Source organism: Ahaetulla prasina, chromosome 4, assembly GCF_028640845.1.
Source record: "Ahaetulla prasina isolate Xishuangbanna chromosome 4, ASM2864084v1, whole genome shotgun sequence".
Lineage (NCBI taxonomy): Eukaryota > Metazoa > Chordata > Lepidosauria > Squamata > Colubridae > Ahaetulla > Ahaetulla prasina.
Genome location: NC_080542.1, coordinates 95,964,755 through 95,982,320, shown reverse-complemented (window position 1 = coordinate 95,982,320; position 17,566 = coordinate 95,964,755). Strand labels below are relative to the sequence as shown.

At 38.7% G+C, this 17,566-nt stretch overlaps 1 protein-coding gene across 4 annotated transcripts in view; it reads left to right on the top strand.

The window, feature by feature from the left end:
* The window catches only part of RARB (retinoic acid receptor beta), a 506,722-nt gene that overhangs the window by 422,221 nt on the left and 66,935 nt on the right, over positions 1–17,566 (top strand). For all 4 annotated transcript variants that reach the window (XM_058184374.1, XM_058184373.1, XM_058184375.1 and 1 more), the window contains one exon: positions 5,570–5,711. In XM_058184374.1, the coding sequence (XP_058040357.1) occupies positions 5,570–5,711 (142 nt within the window). The remainder of the gene's footprint in view (positions 1–5,569; positions 5,712–17,566) is intronic.

Here is a 17,566-nt window from a genome sequence, read left to right as displayed (position 1 = left end):
CAAAGGTGGTAGCTCATGTCTGGAGGTGGCGAACAGCAGGACAGCTGTGAGAGCCAGGTCAGGCTTCTCCATCATCCAACTCACCAATGGGGGTGCTTCTGCTGGACCAGCCACCCCCATCCGCTGGGCTTTTGTGCTCAGTGCTCGGCCAGGGGATGGGAGAGCTTTACTACACTGTTCCCTTCCTTCTCTTGGCCCCGCCATCAAGGGAGGAAGAAGGCCAGGCATGGGGGATGGCCATCACCCCATAAGAACCACCCCCACCGTTTTCTCCCAGCCCTCTTTGCTTGCAGGAACAGTAAATGTACCACAAGGAAGGCAGAATGCTATTGCCACGCAAAGGCAAGTGCGGGGGTGCTTCACTCCCACACTAAGGCTTCACTCATCGCCACTGGCATGACAGGACAGCTCTTTCATCCCTCTGCTGTGATAGGGTGACAGGGAGCTGCAGCAGAGGGGTGCACATGGATTGTATTATGGCTCTGCGTCTTATTGGGCTTCAGGAGGAGGGGAACCCACCTCCCTCACTGTGAAGTGCGTGAGTGAAAAAGTTCACTCAATCAATTCCAACTTCATGAGAACTTTTTCTTTCGTGAGAAGTTGGACTTGACTGAATGAAATGCAATGGAGAAACGTGGTCGGAGCTAGGCTGGGGGGATGGCATGCGTGCCCACAGACAAGGCTCTGGGTGCCACGTCTGGCATGCTTGCCCATAGGTTCGCCATCACGGTTCTAATTTGATCAAGTTTGTTTTTTCTAATTTCAGTGATGCATAATTGCAGGTTAAAAATCTTTACAATCCATTATATTACATTGTGGTTTCAATATAGTTGCATATTAAATCCTATTAAGGGTTGGGTATATTTAACCTTCAGAAAATATTATTAGAGAAGATATGATAGTATCTTCAACTAACTAAAAGTAATAGTGATAGATTGTATTTTAATATTGAGATAAGTACTGTTTGAAGTTTGAACTGATAACTAGACTTCCTTGAATATGTGCAAGTAGATGATTGGTGATATTTTAATCTGACTCCTCTAGTGAGCAGAGAAATGTATCAAAATTTATTTTATGTATGATTTGTTCATTAATTAATTATTAAAATTAATTAATTAAAATTGATGTCCACTGCATTAAGGATACTCTTACTGTTTGGATGACAAAAATACTTATTTGATGCAATGTTTACTTTTTAAAAAAAGTCAATCAAGAAAATCTATTTTTTTAAATGCATTTGACAGATTTATATTATCTTTTATTCAGTTACTCAACTGGTACACAGGATTCTCTCCACCTATTCTCCACTATGAGATTCATTGGACTGAAATAGAATGTCTGGCACCAATGTCTTAGTCCAGTCCAACAACTTAAATACTATTCCAGTATATTATTAAATCCTAGCCTTTATAGCATTATTTCCTTATCATGCCATTTATTGCATAGTATAAAAGGTGCAGAAAAGGATTGAGAAGTAATGCATACAACACATTGGAGAAATAAAACCCAGTCTACTGTACACTAGTGGTTGTATTTTAAGATGCAGTGATAAGTTGCTGAATGAGTAGTTACTTTGTAGTCATCGACAGCAGCTCGGGAGTTCACGGCTTCCATGACGGCCTTGGATCTGACCCAAGTAGTCGATGGCCCTACTCACATTGGGGGTGGCACTCTGGACCTGATTTTTGTCTCTGGTCAGTGGTCGAGAGATCTGGACTTGAAGGAAATAGTCATTGAACCTTTGTCATGGTCAGATCACTCTCTCCTTCGCCTGGACTTTCTGACCACCATTCAACACCGCAGGGAGACGGAGCCGATACGTTGGTTCGGTCCCAGGCGCCTGATGGACCCGGAGAGGTTCCGGACGGAGCTTGGGCCACTTCCTGAGGGCCTGGCTCACGGCTCGGTTGAGGAACTTGCTGCGGCCTGGGAACGGGCCGCGGCGGGGGCCTTAGACCAGGTCGTGCCTTTGCGGCCTCTGACCTGACGCAGGTCCCAACCGGCTCCTTGGTTCTCCAAGGAGCTGAGAGGGATGAAGCGCCGGAGAAGACGCCTAGAGAGTTCCTGGAGGTCTAGCCGCTCGGAAGCTGATCGGACACTAGTGAAGTCCTATAATAGGGCTTACCTAGTGGCATTGAGGGAAGCGAGGCGTAGCTACGCCTCCTCCCTCATTGCATCGGCAGATAACCGCCCAGCCGCCCTGTTTCGGGTGACTCGTTCCCTCCTTCACCAGGGGGAGCGGGATGACCCGCTGCAGGGACGTGCTGAGGAGTTTAACGGTTATCTATACGATAAAATCGTTCAGCTTCGGGATGGTCTGGACCAAAATTGCGGTGACTCAGGTGAGACGGCTGAGGGTGGTCTTGGTGACATTTTATGGGATGAGTTTGACCCTGTGGCTCCCGAGGACATGGACAGGTTGTTGGGTAGGCTGAATGCCACCACGTGTTTACTGGACCCGTGCCCCTCCTGGTTGGTGCTGGCCACTCAGGAGGTGACACGAGGCTGGCTCCAGGCAATTATGAGTGCTTCCTTGGTGGAGGGAGTCTTCCCGGCCGCCTTGAAAGAGGCGGTGGTGAGACCCCTCCTCAAGAAGCCTTCCCTGGACCCGGCTGTTTTAGGTAACTATCGTCCGGTCTCCAACCTTCGCTTCGCGGCGAAGGTTGTAGAGAGTATGGTGGCATATCAGTTTCCCTTACACCTGGATGAAACTGTCTATCTAAACCCGTTCCAGTCCGGTTTCCGGCCCGGTTACAGCACTGAGACGGCTTTGGTCGCGTTGGTGGATGATCTCTTGAGGGCCAGGGATAGGGGTTGTTCCTCTGCCCTGGTCCTTTTAGACCTCTCAGCGGCTTTCAATACCATCGACCATGGTATCCTGCTGCGCCGGTTGGGGGGATTGGGAGTGGGAGGCACCGTTTATCGGTGGTTCTCCTCCTATCTCTCCGATCGGTCGCAGACGGTGTTGACAGGGGGGCAGAGGTCGGCTCCGAGGCGCCTCACTTGTGGGGTGCCGCAGGGGTCGATTCTCTCGCCCCTTCTGTTCAACATCTATATGGGTGGGTGAGATCATCAGTGGCTTCGGTGTGAGGTACCAGCTGTACGCTGATGACACCCAGCTGTACTTTTCCACACCGGGCCACCCCAACGAAGCTATCGAAGTGCTGTCCCGGTGTTTGGAAGCCGTACGGGTCTGGATGGGGAGAAACAGGCTCAAGCTCAATCCCTCCAAGACAGAGTGGCTGTGGATGCCAGCATCCCGGTACAGTCAGCTGAGTCCACGGCTGACTGTTGGGGGCGAGTCATTGGCCCCGATGGAGAGGGTACGCAACTTGGGCGTCCTCCTGGATGAACGGCTGTCCTTTGAAGATCATTTGGCGGCTGTCTCCAGGAGAGCTTTTTACCAGGTTCGCCTGGTGCGCCAGTTGCGCCCCTTTCTAGACCGGAATGCCCTATGCACGGTCACTCACGCCCTCGTGACGTCTCGCCTGGATTACTGCAATGCTCTCTACATGGGGCTTCCCTTGAAGGGCATCCGGAGACTGCAGTTAGTTCAGAATGCGGCTGCGCGGGTTATAGAGGGAGCCCCTCGTGGCTCCCGTATGACACCTATCCTGCGCAGGCTGCACTGGCTACCTGTGGCCTTCCGGGTGTGCTTCAAGATTTTGGTAACCACCTTTAAAGCGCTCCATGGCATAGGGCCGGGTTACTTATGGGACCGCCTACTGCTACCGAATGCCTCTCACCGACCCGTGCGCTCTCACAGAGAGGGACTCCTCAGGGTGCCGTCAGCCAGGCAGTGTCGTCTGGCGACGCCCAGGGGAAGGGCCTTCTCTGTGGGGGCTCCCACCCTCTGGAACGAACTCCCCCCAGGACTCCGTCAACTTCCGGACCTCCGAACTTTCCGTCGCGAGCTTAAAACACATCTTTTTATCTGTGCAGGACTGGACTAAATTTTAAATTTATAGGGGTTTTAAATTAGTTTTAATATTTATATTATTTTTTAAGAATTTTGGCTTTTAGAATAAGTTTTTTAATGGTTATTTTAATTTGTACATAAATGTTTTTATCTGCCTGTGAACCGCCCTGAGTCCTTCGGGAGATAGGGCGGTATACAAATACGAATAAACTAAACTAAACTAAACTAAACTTTGTCTCCCCCCCCCTTTTTTTTTCCTTTTATTTTTTTTTATTTTTTTATTTTATTTTGTCACAACAGTATATATAAGCATAAGCATGAAATAACTATACAACATATTAGCGTATATATAATTAAAGGAAACAATAGGACAGGAATGGTAGGCACTTTTGTGCTCTTATGCATGCCCCTTATAGTCCTCTTAGGAATGGGGTGAGGTCAATGGTAGACAGTTTTTGGTTAAAGCTTTTGGGAGTTTGAGAAGAGACCACAGAGTCAGGTAGTGTGTTCCAAGCGTTAACAACTCTTACAAAAGTCATATTTTCTGCAATCAAGATTGAAGCGGTTAACATTAAGTTTGAATCTATTGTTTGCTCTTGTATTATTGTGATTGAAGCTGAAGTAGTCTTTAACAGGAAGGACATTGCAATAGATGATTCTCTGTGTTAAATACAGGTCTCGTCGGAGTCGGTGGAGTTCTAAATTTTCTAATCCCAGGATTTCAAGTCTGGTGGTATAAGGTATTTTGTTGTTTTCAGAGGAGCAGAGAGCTCTTCTTGTAAAATATCTCTGGATGCGTTCAATTGTATTAATGTCAGAGATGTGGTATGGGTTCCAGACAGGTGAGCTGTATTCAGGAATAGGTCTAGCAAATGTTTTTGTATGCTCTGGTTAGTAGTGTAGAGTTTTTGAAAAAGAAGCTGCGCAAAATTAGGTTTACAACTCTTAGAGCCTTTTTTGCTATGTAGTTGCAGTGGGCTTTGGCACTTAGATCATTTGATACGAAAACTCCAAGGTCTTTAACAGGGTGGGGGTCATCTGTCATCTTTTGGGGATTTTTAAAAACTATTTTTAATATTTTTTTCCTCTTTTTTAAAATACACTTTTAAATTAGGTTCTTATATTATTTTTTTCTGTTTAATATAATTCCTAATAAAACTTGTTGAAGAAAAGAATAAAAACCAACACCAGCATGTACATTAACCATGTCTCATTATACCTTTCTGTTTTTGGTTCTTCTGTGTCAATATACTGCTTGGTGTTCTGTATTTTTAACTTTCTTACTTAAGAATCTTATCAGCTCCAGTTCTCTTTCCTCTTGACCCTTTATTTGTACCTCCCTTATTGTTATAATTGGATAGCAAAAGTATGCCAGAAAATGTTTTACTGTCATTCAGTCTTTCTTCCTCCAGGTTGATACAAGACAATTCCTAAACACTATCCTTTGTTTGCTGACAGCCTATTTTAGATATTAGACACTATTGTTTATTTTTTTAAAAACAGTTTCCTTTTGTTGAATGTTGAATATTTTTAAAACTTGAATGTTATCAAATTGCATCATAATGTTACACTTTCTGTCACTTAACAGAACAATTTGAAAGACAATAACACTTTTCACTTCACTCATTTTTCTTTTTTGCTTGATTGCAGGGTTTTTTCCGTAGAAGCATTCAAAAGAACATGGTTTATACATGTCATCGAGATAAGAACTGTGTTATTAATAAAGTCACTAGGAATCGCTGCCAATACTGCAGACTACAGAAGTGCTTTGAAGTGGGAATGTCCAAAGAATGTAAGTAGAAATTGTATCATTTGCTTTATCTTTCTTTTGACATCATAGTGGCATTCATGGGAATCTAGTATTTAATTGGACTAGTTGAGATCAAATGTTGGAGTGAAAACATCAAATGTCTCTTTTTTCATAAGGCTGTCATGTACTGTACATTTTGTTGGCAGTTTCTGCACAGTATTTAGGTAGCTTGAATTCTTGCAGTGCATAGCACCTCTCAGTTGCAACTCAGTACCTTGTTATTAGGATATTTATAATATGCAATCTAGATGAAAAATCAGGTAAACGTATTTAAAAATCCTTGAAAAGAAAGTGGTGAGAAAGATAGAGAAGTTAAGGACTACATATGAAACAGTAAGTGACACAGTAAAAATACATACACATGCAAAAAAATCCAGAATCTAATTTCGCTTGTGAAATAAGAATATATTAATAGTAAAAATGGAATAGAAGCTTTAAAAGGCTTCTCTTAAGTACAAACAGGATATGTAAATAAGAATAAGCAATGGTAAAAACTGTTAGCAAAAGAATGGTGAGTATAATCAGATTTAAAAATGAAAAATGGCCAACAAGAATTTGCGGGAGGTAAGTATTCACATAGTTACCTAAGTGGCCTTTGATGTTGTTGCAGGATAAGAAAATGTATCCAGTATATTTTCCCCCTGAATTAGAGTTACTTGATAGTTGCAGCAGTTCAGAAAAACACAGACATTGGTAACTGGATCTTTGTTATAGCAAATGCAACATTCCCATGTCAACACAATGGAATCAGAATACTCAATATGTCTGAGTAAATCCTAAGGTATGTTCAAAAAACCTTTGTAACAATCAACACCCTAAAACAAAAGAAAAACTGCCTTGTGAGAACTGAGACTGTTCAATGGGAATCCTGGAGTAAAAAGGATGGTAGAAAAGAATCACGATGGAGACAGTGAGAATAGGGACAATTAGTTTGATTTAATATTGTACTGCAGTAATATGGAGAAAGATATAGTTGCTAGAAAAATAATTGCATATAGTAAGAAATTGATAGCATGGTGTTACATTTTGCTTTTTCTCTGTTTGTTTTATATATTTATCAAATAACTAATATGTGCACAATTTATATATTTCAGAAAACCTTCCTATGCCTGACCTTCTCTACTGTTAGTGGGTCAGATAGTGAACATTAAGTAATTATTTGCATTCTAATTCTCTTTTGAACGTCTACTCTTAAGCCTATATTTTTCTACATTGAAAATAAGAAATAAGACTTATAAGCAAACTGTGACTTACATCAGAAGGCTCAATTAAATAGCCAACTTTCTTCAATTACAGTGGAATTTGTAAGTTAATATTCAGTGCTTAGATGAGAAAGCAAAACAGATAACTGTTTTTTGTTTACAAGCATTAGCCACAAAAGGAATCTGAAAAGTAATATGCCCTGAGTGAAATAAGATATTTCTTGTACCTGCCCCATGAAACAACGTTTATTAGAGTAGGAATTTAGAAATTTCTCATATAAACTAGCTATTCAGATCTTAAGAGTATTGCAACTGAATTTTGAATTGTGAATGTTAATTACATTGGCAATAACAAGAATTGGGATAAAACTGAATAATAATATTATACTTAACACACTGTGTAACGGATAAGACTAACATAATATTTGACTATGAGAAGAAATACAACACAGTGTTACAAATGACACTACTATAATACTATGCATGCTTACCATGGAAGAATCTTCACTGAATATAGTTGAACTGTGATAATATGCAACATAATATTGTATTAGTTCTCTTGGATCTTCGGAATCGAAGCTTTTGAGTTCAGTCTCATATCCTAAGCTATGCATTTCAATAGCAAATTATTCATTTCTCAAAGAAAAACTGAGAAGGCAAACCACTAAGACTCAAAAAATAAATCACATATGAGACAGGAGAAGATAGGGCTGCAATTGTCCAATCATATATCTGCTCTGGTGAAAGTGCCCATGTTCTCAGAAGTAAAACTACAGAATTTTCCTTTGAAAAATAAAAACAAGTAGGCAGAATATTATACATCTACAATAAAAAAACCCTGCTAAAACATTTCAAAATGTATTCTTATTCCCAAGGTCCCTAAATGACTTCCAGGCCAGATGTTGCTTTTCTGCAGTCTGAATTAGAGCTGCAGACTGAAAATTCAAATGCTTGTTTAAAAGTGGGATTACACTTAATATTTTGTTGCTATTACCGTGTTTCTCCGAAAATAATACAGGGTCTTCTAAGACAGAGTGGGGTGTCTTATTATTTTGGAGGTAGAGGAGGTGGCGAGCATGGGACTGGATGTCCCATCACTGCCACCGCCTCCGCTCCCTGTTCTTTGCGCCAGCCGAGCAGCTTGCTGCCACTGCCCTGACAAACATAAATGTGAGAATATTAATTTTTCATCACTATCCTACCTGCGAACAGTTGCTAAAAGAGGCAGTCACTCTTCAAGGATTACTTGAGGTATTATGCTTACACTGACCTCTACTTTCTCTTTAGAAGTAGCTTTATACCCTATTGAAAAGCTTAGGATTTTTTTTATCTGTATCTTTTTTATTTAAGTGCATTTATTGGAGGCTTCTGTGCATATTTTGGTTTGTGTATGCATTCTGCGTTTGGAATGCTTGATTTGTTTTGTGCACATGGAGAAAAAAGGTACTCAGAAAGTCATATAGGAAAACAAACTCACACAGCTTAGTCAGAACCCAGTGGGAAAATTAATCATAGGGGACAACTAAAATAGCAACTGAAATGCCTGCTCAGAGGGCACAGAAAGAATAAGTATCCAATTTGAGTAATGTGAAATTCTCTCTGTATCTATTACTGCTGGGCCTGTGGATGTCTTATAAAAAGGCAAAGTATAGCCCTATGGCTAAATGCTGTTCTTCTATGAAGTTCTAGCAGAAAACAGCTTTGTGTGCAAATCTAAGACCAGTCCCTACCATTCATATGATTTTAAAGATAGTAATTAATACATAATATGGCTCCAAATAACTGGAGAGCTGTTTAAAACTTCAGTTGTGTAACAGTGAAATGCAATTAATCCCTAAATTTTAGATAATATTTATGTTCCTGGAACATATTTGTTACGTATTTCCCCCTTTCTCTGCAGAGTTATTAATAATTTTCTTTTTTTAAAAATATTTTTATTAGTTTCTACCATTAACCTTAAATAGGGACTATAATATATGGGAAGGAAGAACAAACTAATCAGGCAGCCTTTTTTCTGTAAGTACTTTCACATATAGGCACAAGACGCTTTGTATTATCTCCCCTCCCACCCCCCAAATACATTTTGGGCAAAGTATATTCTTCATAGTTTGCTTTAAAAAGTCAAAAATTCAGCAGGTTGGACTTTTCTTGGCATGTATTTTCAGAGGATAGAACATTATTAATAATCCTTTACGTAAGGCTTCAGTATATTAAATATATACAATATATACAATACATCATTGTCTGGCAATATTCAGGGTTTCATCCCATCAAAATGCCTTGTTCATTAATGCCAGTATTTGCAGAGAAAGTTCTACTTGTTCATAGTCTCCACATGCTGACCTGTGAATGGTAATCTATAAATTCTCCTGCTTCTTGGGAATGGCAGTCAGACATGGGTAGACTCCTCCTGTCAGCCAGTAGGAACCGAGTCTGCTAAACTTAAAGCCTGCCTCTTCCTGCCTGGGCTCCAGTTTATCGACTCGGTCTGGCTTGGACACTGGAAATTTTAAAGAAAATGTTGGATAACCATCTGACTGAGATGGTGTAGGGTTTCCTGCCTGGGCAGGGGGTTGGACTAGAAGGCCTCCAAGGTCCCTTCCAATTCTGTTGTTATATTATATATTAAAACAATACAGGGCTACAGATTATTTTAAAAGTTGTTAATTACGACCACAATTTTTATACTTATATTTTTTTTTAAAAAGTTCCACGCTTATTTTAGCTGCCACCAGCAATCCACTTCCTTGTCATTAAGAATAAAGAAGTCTCAAAAATGGCAATAGCTGTGAAAAGGAGTGATAAGTTGTAACTAAAGAGAGCCTCTTTTAGCTAATAGAGATAATAGTCTCATAAATTGATTAAGAAACAAGGGGAAAAGCTTATTGTCCATTTAAAAAATAAATTCCAAAATGGCTGTTTTATCCAACAACGATGTGGTTTTAGTCCTATCCCCAGATTCAGCTTACCAGCTATTTTGGAGCATGGCTTCTAAAACAACTTGCAGACTGTTGCTGTTATCAGAGGATCTTGAGGGATGATTCTAGAACTATCCCCAACCCAAGAGAGTCAAATAAATAAAAGGAAGCCTCTTCCTTCTGTTGTTGACAGTCCAAGAGAGGAAATTCTCTGGGCATGTCAGGTGCTGGCCATGTCTTCACTGGAAGTTGAGAACTTTTTCTTGTAGAAAGTGCTAAAGTTCCTGAAAAGGACAAAAACATTTCCTGTTTAGGTATGGATTAGCCATATTATCAACGTATCATCGCAAACAGAGTATGAAATTCGTTGTAGTAAAATAACTAATATTACATAAGATGTTCTTAGCAGAAACTGGACTTCCTTATGCCTCCCATTATAGATATGGGCATAATAAGGGAGATGCATGTAGTAAAGTAGATTATTCCCTGTCTGCAAAATACTAATTTTTTTCTTCTAATTTATAAGCGTAGTGAAGAGATTTTCATTATATTCTGTATTATACACTATACTTTTGATAAACCTTTTATTGCCATTTAGAGTTTCCATTTTGTCAGGTTTTCTGCCAACTTGAGTGGTTCTTACCCATGTTTGCTTTGGACATCGCAACCTTTCATTCATTTATTTACAGTTGATACACATCTTACATCTGCTGATGTTATTCCTGATGATCATTAGTAAAAAGTGCTGAAGTGTTACATTGTTGTGAACCTATCTATATATAAGAATAAAAATGAGATGTATTTTTCAATGGATTAGTTTGTATTTAACATGGCAAGGCTGATCTGGGGCAGCATTAGTGTAGAATATGATCGGGCTGAGTTACTTTGTGACTCTGCATAAGGTAGTTTCATATTAATATAATTGTTGCTGTAGTTCACACTTCCGGAGAATTCAGTAAATATATGCTTATAAATACATTTTTGTAGAACTGACATCCTGCATTCATAAATCCACAGTACACAAACAATTAAAAAAATTGTTCAAGTAATCAGATAAATGGAACCAAACTATGGTGGCTTGCATGAGGTTTGCATAAATCAGATGTATGGTCATTATAACTTAAATACTGAGAATTAATATGTGGCTGAAGAGTTGAAGGAAATATTTAGACATTCTTGTCCATCAAAATCTCATACAGATGTCACATAGTTTTATTCCCTGCATACATATATATATACTGAAAGCTATAATCTTGATGAACCAGCTCACAATAAGGCTTTGTGTTATTGTTCTTCTAGCTCATATGACAGAAAGCTAACTTTATGGCTCAGTGCTAAAAATAACATCTGACTGGAGTGTTTTCACTCTTGAACTGTTTTATTTTAGATCTCCTTTGAAGAAATTTATTTTCTAAATTCCATTTTTTGAAACAAAAGTGAATTTTTAGTTCTTAGTTTTACAAACAACTTCATGTAATAAATGAATTAAATAAGTAGAAGTGAAGCAATAAAAGGGTCTTGTCGCCAGTGTTCTGTTCTGAGAACAAGGTAAGGAAAGGCAGAGGCTAGGCTAATGCAACAAACTCTTTATTTCTAACAAGAACTGCTAACAAACAAGGCAAACTCTGTGCCAGCTCGGCACACTGACAGAAAGTTGCCGTCTAACAGCTGCTTAAATAGGAAGCTGTCAGACGGGGAGAACCAATAGCGGCGTTCCAATTCCAAATCTACCGCTATTTGGCTGCATGCGTCTCAGCCAATCAGGAGCGAGTAGCAACTAGCCTTGCTGGGGCGGAGTCGTAACTGCAATGACATAACAAATTATTTTTACTTTGCATAATTTTTTAGAAATAATAAATAGTCAGATTACACTAACTATAATTTTTGTTATTAATACAAAATAAAATATATGTGTATCCTTTGTCTTTAAAATCTGTTTTGTCTCTTGCCTTGACCTTTTTAAATGTATCTTACTTCTTCCCACTACAAAAAAAATATATGGTATTTTTGTTTATTCATTAAATCCAGCCCTAGTGAAAAAATATGAGATCTTAATCTTAGCACAATTACTTGGGTATATATTCCATTGAACTTCCTTCGAAATATTTTTAAGTAAGGATAATAGTATCATTACAAAATATAAAGCAAAATTTGAATTGTGTTTAAGAAATGAACAATGCCTGTATTTTATGTACAGATTTGCTATACATTTTCTATAACACATATATTTATATGCGTTTTTGCTTTTCATTACTGGAAAATAATTAATTTTATTTATTTATTTCTTAAATTTATACATCTGCCCATCTCATGAGAAGTGATTCTGAGTGGGATAGAATAGTTATGTCCTAATATTCTAAAAATCTATGTCAGATTGCTTTTTGATATGGATTGGATAAAATTTTCAAGAGCATAATGTTATAAATAGAAAATATTTTATTTACTTCATGTTGCACATCATGTTGCAAACTCTTTTTAAAGGACAGAATTTCCCTGATTTAAAAAAAAAAAAAGTCCTTTCCAGTTGAAGTGGAGTGGCAGGAAAGCAAAATTATTTTGTCTTAACCAGCCATACGTTCTTCTGTGAGAGTATAAAATCCCAGCTATGTCACTTTATACAAACTATGCACAATTATTTGTAATGTAAATTTTAGCAAGCTTGGGCCTCCCTAAGGGCCACTGCACTCATCTAATGAGAGACCATTTGTTGAAACCAGACAGAGGGACAGAGGCCTGCCTTCAGTGAGTTGGAACACCCAAGCCTTTCCTTTCAGATCCATATAATATACAAGTTTCATCTTTTGTTTCCCATTCAAGAGTCTGGAAAAACTGGGTCAGTTAATCCAAGTAGAAAACATTTTATTGAATTAACTCTATGATGAACTACTGCTATTTTGCCTTATTGGGGAAACTCCCTAAAGTACTGTAATTCTTGACATAGAAGTCATACAGCATCTCTAGCAATTACTTTGATTTGAAAACATCAGAGCCATACTTTGTTCTTTAGAGATAACAGTGTTTTTGAGAGACAAATGTTCTCTGTTTCTCTGCCTTTTGCTAATTCTTTTATCATTAGACATGGTACGAAATCATTTAGTAAAAATAATTAGGTGTTATATAAGGTATCAGTAGGAGGAAATTAAACAAAACAAATCAACGTGATGGCTATGGCTGTGTGATCCCAGTACCAACCCTTTTTTCCACACATTGTTTGTATCTGTGTGTATGAGATGCACATAGAAGGTGGAGGAACATCAGTGGAGGAACATCCACGGATGCCATCCTGACTTTATTGACTTGCGCTGTAGAATGTTGTAAAATGATGAATGGAATGAGATTACAGTTTGGCGTATATGTTTTTTATATGTAGAAAAATACTTTTAAAATGATGCAATAATTATTGGTTTGACTTATTCTTTAAGAATCAGTTCAATCATAATAATATTATAACATAAATATTGAAATAATCAATAAAATAAATCAATTGTGGTCACTAGCCTCGGTCATCCCTGTTTTCAAAAAGGGAGACCCCAGCCTAGTTGAAAATTACAGACCAATCTCTTTATGCTTCGTCACCTGCAAAGTAATGGAATCAATCATCAACCAATTCATTACCCTTCACCTAGAAACAAACACCCTACTCTCTAATAAACAATTTGGTTTCAGAAAAAATTATTCTCTAATCTACAACTTCTACACTGCAAAAACATATGGACTACAAATCTTGATCAGGGCAAAGCAATAGATGCAAATTACATAGACTTCTGTAAAGCCTTTGATTCAGTAGTACAAACTACTTCTAAAACTAAAATCCTACGGCATCTCCGGATCCCTCCATAATTGGATAACTGCGTTCCTGTCAAACAGGCAACAAGTGGTTAAAATAAGCAGCGCGTTTTCAAATCCTGCACCTGTTAATAGCGGTGTCCCCCAAGGCAGCCATCTAGGACCAACACTCTTCATATTATATATAAATGATCTTTGTGATAATATTATAAGTAACTGCGTTCTCTTCGCTGATGATGTTAAACTATTTAACACTACCAACAATGCCCTTCAGAAAGACTTTGACTTTGTGTTGGAATGGTCAAAAAATTGCCAACTCCAAATTTCAACCAACAAATGCTCTGTCTTACACATTGGCAAAAAGAATCAGAACACAAAATACAAGCTAGGTGGACATGACCTTGTAGATGACCCTCACTCTGTTAAGGACCTTGGAGTACTCATATCAAATGATCTAAGCCCACTGCAACTACATCGCCATTAAGGGTTGTAAAACTAATCTTGCATAGCTTCTTCTCCAGTAATATTACACTACTAACCAGAGCATTCAAAACATTTGCTACACCAATTCTCAAATACAGCTCATCTGTATGGAACCCACACTGCATATCAGACATTAATACAATTAAGCGTGTCCAGAAATATTTCACAAGAAGAGTCCTCCACTCCTCTGCTCGCAACAAAATACCTTATGCCACCAGACTTTAAATTCTGGGTTTAGAAAATTTAGAACTATGCCACCTTTGGTATGACCTCATAAAATCATCTGCTACAATGTCCTTCCTGTCAATGACTACTTCAGCTTCAACCACAACAATACACAATAGATTCAAACTTAAAGTGAACCGCTCCAATCTTGATTGCAGAAAATATGACTTCAGTAACAGAGTTGTTAATGCCTAGAATGCACTGTCAAATTCTGTGGTCTCATCCCAAAATCCCCAAAACTTTAACCTAATTACTGTTGACCTAACCCCATTCCTAAGAGGTCTGTAAGGAGCGTGAATAAGAGCACCAGTGTTCTGTTTCCCTCCCCCCAATACTCCCAGCAAAGAGTCAGTCAGAGGCCTTCTTTTCTCCTTTTATTTACATAGATATATGTCCTGGCCACGTCTACCCACGGTCCTGCCAAGTTTCTGAAGATAACGAGGAAATTATAGATAAGGCCAGAATTACTCACGAATATATTCTTCCCTCCATTGAGACAGTTTGCCCGCGCCAATTCATTGCTTTGTCCAAGACAAAAAACCAGGAAGTCCCGCCTCCTATTTATAGTCTCTGCAGATGTCACTGCATGACAATTATGACTTGGCTTTCCCCCAACACTGCTTCTGCTGCGCACGCCGGTCACGCCTGCGCAGCCTTGCATCACTCCAAAACTGTTCTTGGGGCGTTGCCAAATCAGAAGAAGGCTCCAGGGAATCAGGTCTTGCCGGCCCCTCCTCCTCCCTTTGAGTGGGTGCCAGGGAGGGAAAGGGCTCAAGAGAAGCAGGGCTTGCCAGGTCTTCTCCCTCACTTTCTGAATCATCCGAGTCCAGGAGTCCGGGTCCAGGAACCTGGGTCACAACAACCAGCGTGCGTACTGTCCCTGCCCTAATGTTCCCTTTAATTGTATTCATTTTATGTATTCGATTCATGCTTATACTTATACATATTATTTAATATGTATTCGACAAAATAAATAAATAAATACAATTTTTAAATCTATTAACAATTAACAAATCTATTCATCTTTTGTAGAATGAAACAAAAAATCTTAAAAAGTTATGATATTTATGTACATAGTTACTTATCAAGCACATCTAAATTATATTAATGTAACCAAAATACCTTTACAATCTTCAAGGCATGTCACAAAATCTGAGCACCCCTAATGTTTAGAAATAGCAAGTTGAAAAATCTGTCCCACCCTACCAATATTTATTTGCATTAACAGTTTCCTGTATTCAGATATAGATGAAATTCAAAAAGAATGCATAATAGTACAATAGATTTAATTTATTAAATTACATAAGATGTTTCTTTAAGTAGGTATACTAGTCAAACTACAGGATTTTACAAAATAACTTGTTTTAAAAAGTTCATAAGGAAAGGAAAGGAACCTGGTTTACAACACTAGGCTACTTGAGTCTGACAAATATTTGCTGGCAATAAGATATGGGCAAAATCGGATTCAAATACACTGCATTTAAAAATCTTTAGATTGCTAGATGACATAGAATTATATCTGCAAGATACATGGAGGGAAATAAACAAGGAAAAAAACCAATACACATTCTATTCTAATCCATATCAATCATGGTCTAGGATAGATATGGTATGGATGATGACAGAGCTTAGAAAAGATGTGGAAGAAGACTTCTGGTGGCTCCGCGCACGTTGGAGATGGTCATCTCAGATCGCCGCCCCCATGATTCTGTTAAAGCCACTCAGACAGCGCAAATCAGCTGTCTGGCGGCTTGAAAACCTTTCCCTCAGAAGAAGAGGGAAAGGTGAACAGCCGGGTGGGGGTAGAGCTCCAGGAATAATTCCTGGAGCTTGAAAGGTGAGAGCTCCCTATTTAAACCTGGCAAATGCTCCAGATTCAGGAAGCTTCTGCATTTATGCAGAACAAAGTGCTCGCAACCATCTCTGCTATCAAGATGAAGATATCCTAATTAATTTAAACAGATGGAGCGGAGGCAAGAAGCAGGGTGGATGCATGTTTTAGACCTCATCTTGATCTTCGAAAGGTATTTGAGAAGAAGGAAAATGGCGGATTTGTTTAATGAGGCGTGAAAACAAAACTTAAGGAAGTCCTTTTTAACATCGCGCCTTGTTAACTCTGTGCAAGATGTTAACTCTGCTTAAATTAGCAGAGCTTGTTAACTCTGCTGATTAGCACCTTGTTAACTCTTGTTAGTGCCTGGTTAACTCTGCTTAAATTTGATGGATTTTATAATTAAGTGAAGAAATCTTAAAGAGAAAAGCCGAAGGTTTATAGAACTGATTTATCCATTTCAAATAAAGTGCTTGAAAAGATTTGACTTTGTTGCAATTTACAAAGTAGCAAGATGGCTTCTAAACAAATACAGCCTGCTGATTCTAAGGGAGCTGCCTCGCTAGTTCAAATACACAAATTACAAGAGGAGCTGAAAGAATTTTTGAAGGCTCAAATTTTTGCTTGAGACAAAAAACTTAAAGAAATTGAGGAGAAATTATTGGAAATTAAAAATTCTGCTACAGCTGAGAATGAAGATTTACAAGAAGATATGAGGTCAGCCTTTATGACTATGTTTGAATTTATAAAAAAGCTGGATGGAAAAGTTCATGAGATCGATCAAATTAATTTGAATTTAAAAAGTCAAATAGAGGTGCTTCGGAACAAGGTGGACAGAGCAGATGAAGAACGAATTTTAGTACAATATAAAATAATGGAATCTGCATTTGAGGGTGAGAGGTTTAAAAGAAAATAAGCAAGAGAATCTGAAAAAGATATTTGCAAAAGCCTTCTCACAGGTGATTGGACTGACATCAGTGGATCTTGAAAATCAAATTGAGAAAATTTACCGTGTTAATTCATGGGTGGCAAGGCAGAGACAACTGCCAAGGGATATAGTGATTTATTTTACATGTAGGAAGATTAGGAGTGAAATTTCACAAGCCTCCTATAAAAGTAAAATTCAAATATTGGGTCAAGAGGTTTTGGTATTGAAAGAAATTCCTTCCAAAATATTGAGGGATAGAAAAGAATATGTTTTTTTGGTAAATGAGCTTAGAAACCGCCAGGTATGGTATAGATGGAATGTGCCAGCCGGATTAACAGTAAATTATATGGGAGGGAAGTATTGTCTTAACGCAGTTACTAAAGCAAGAGATTTTTATATTAAGGTATTGAAGGCTGGAAGTTTACCAGTCGTAGAAGTTAAGGTGGGAGGAGAAGTGGAAGTGG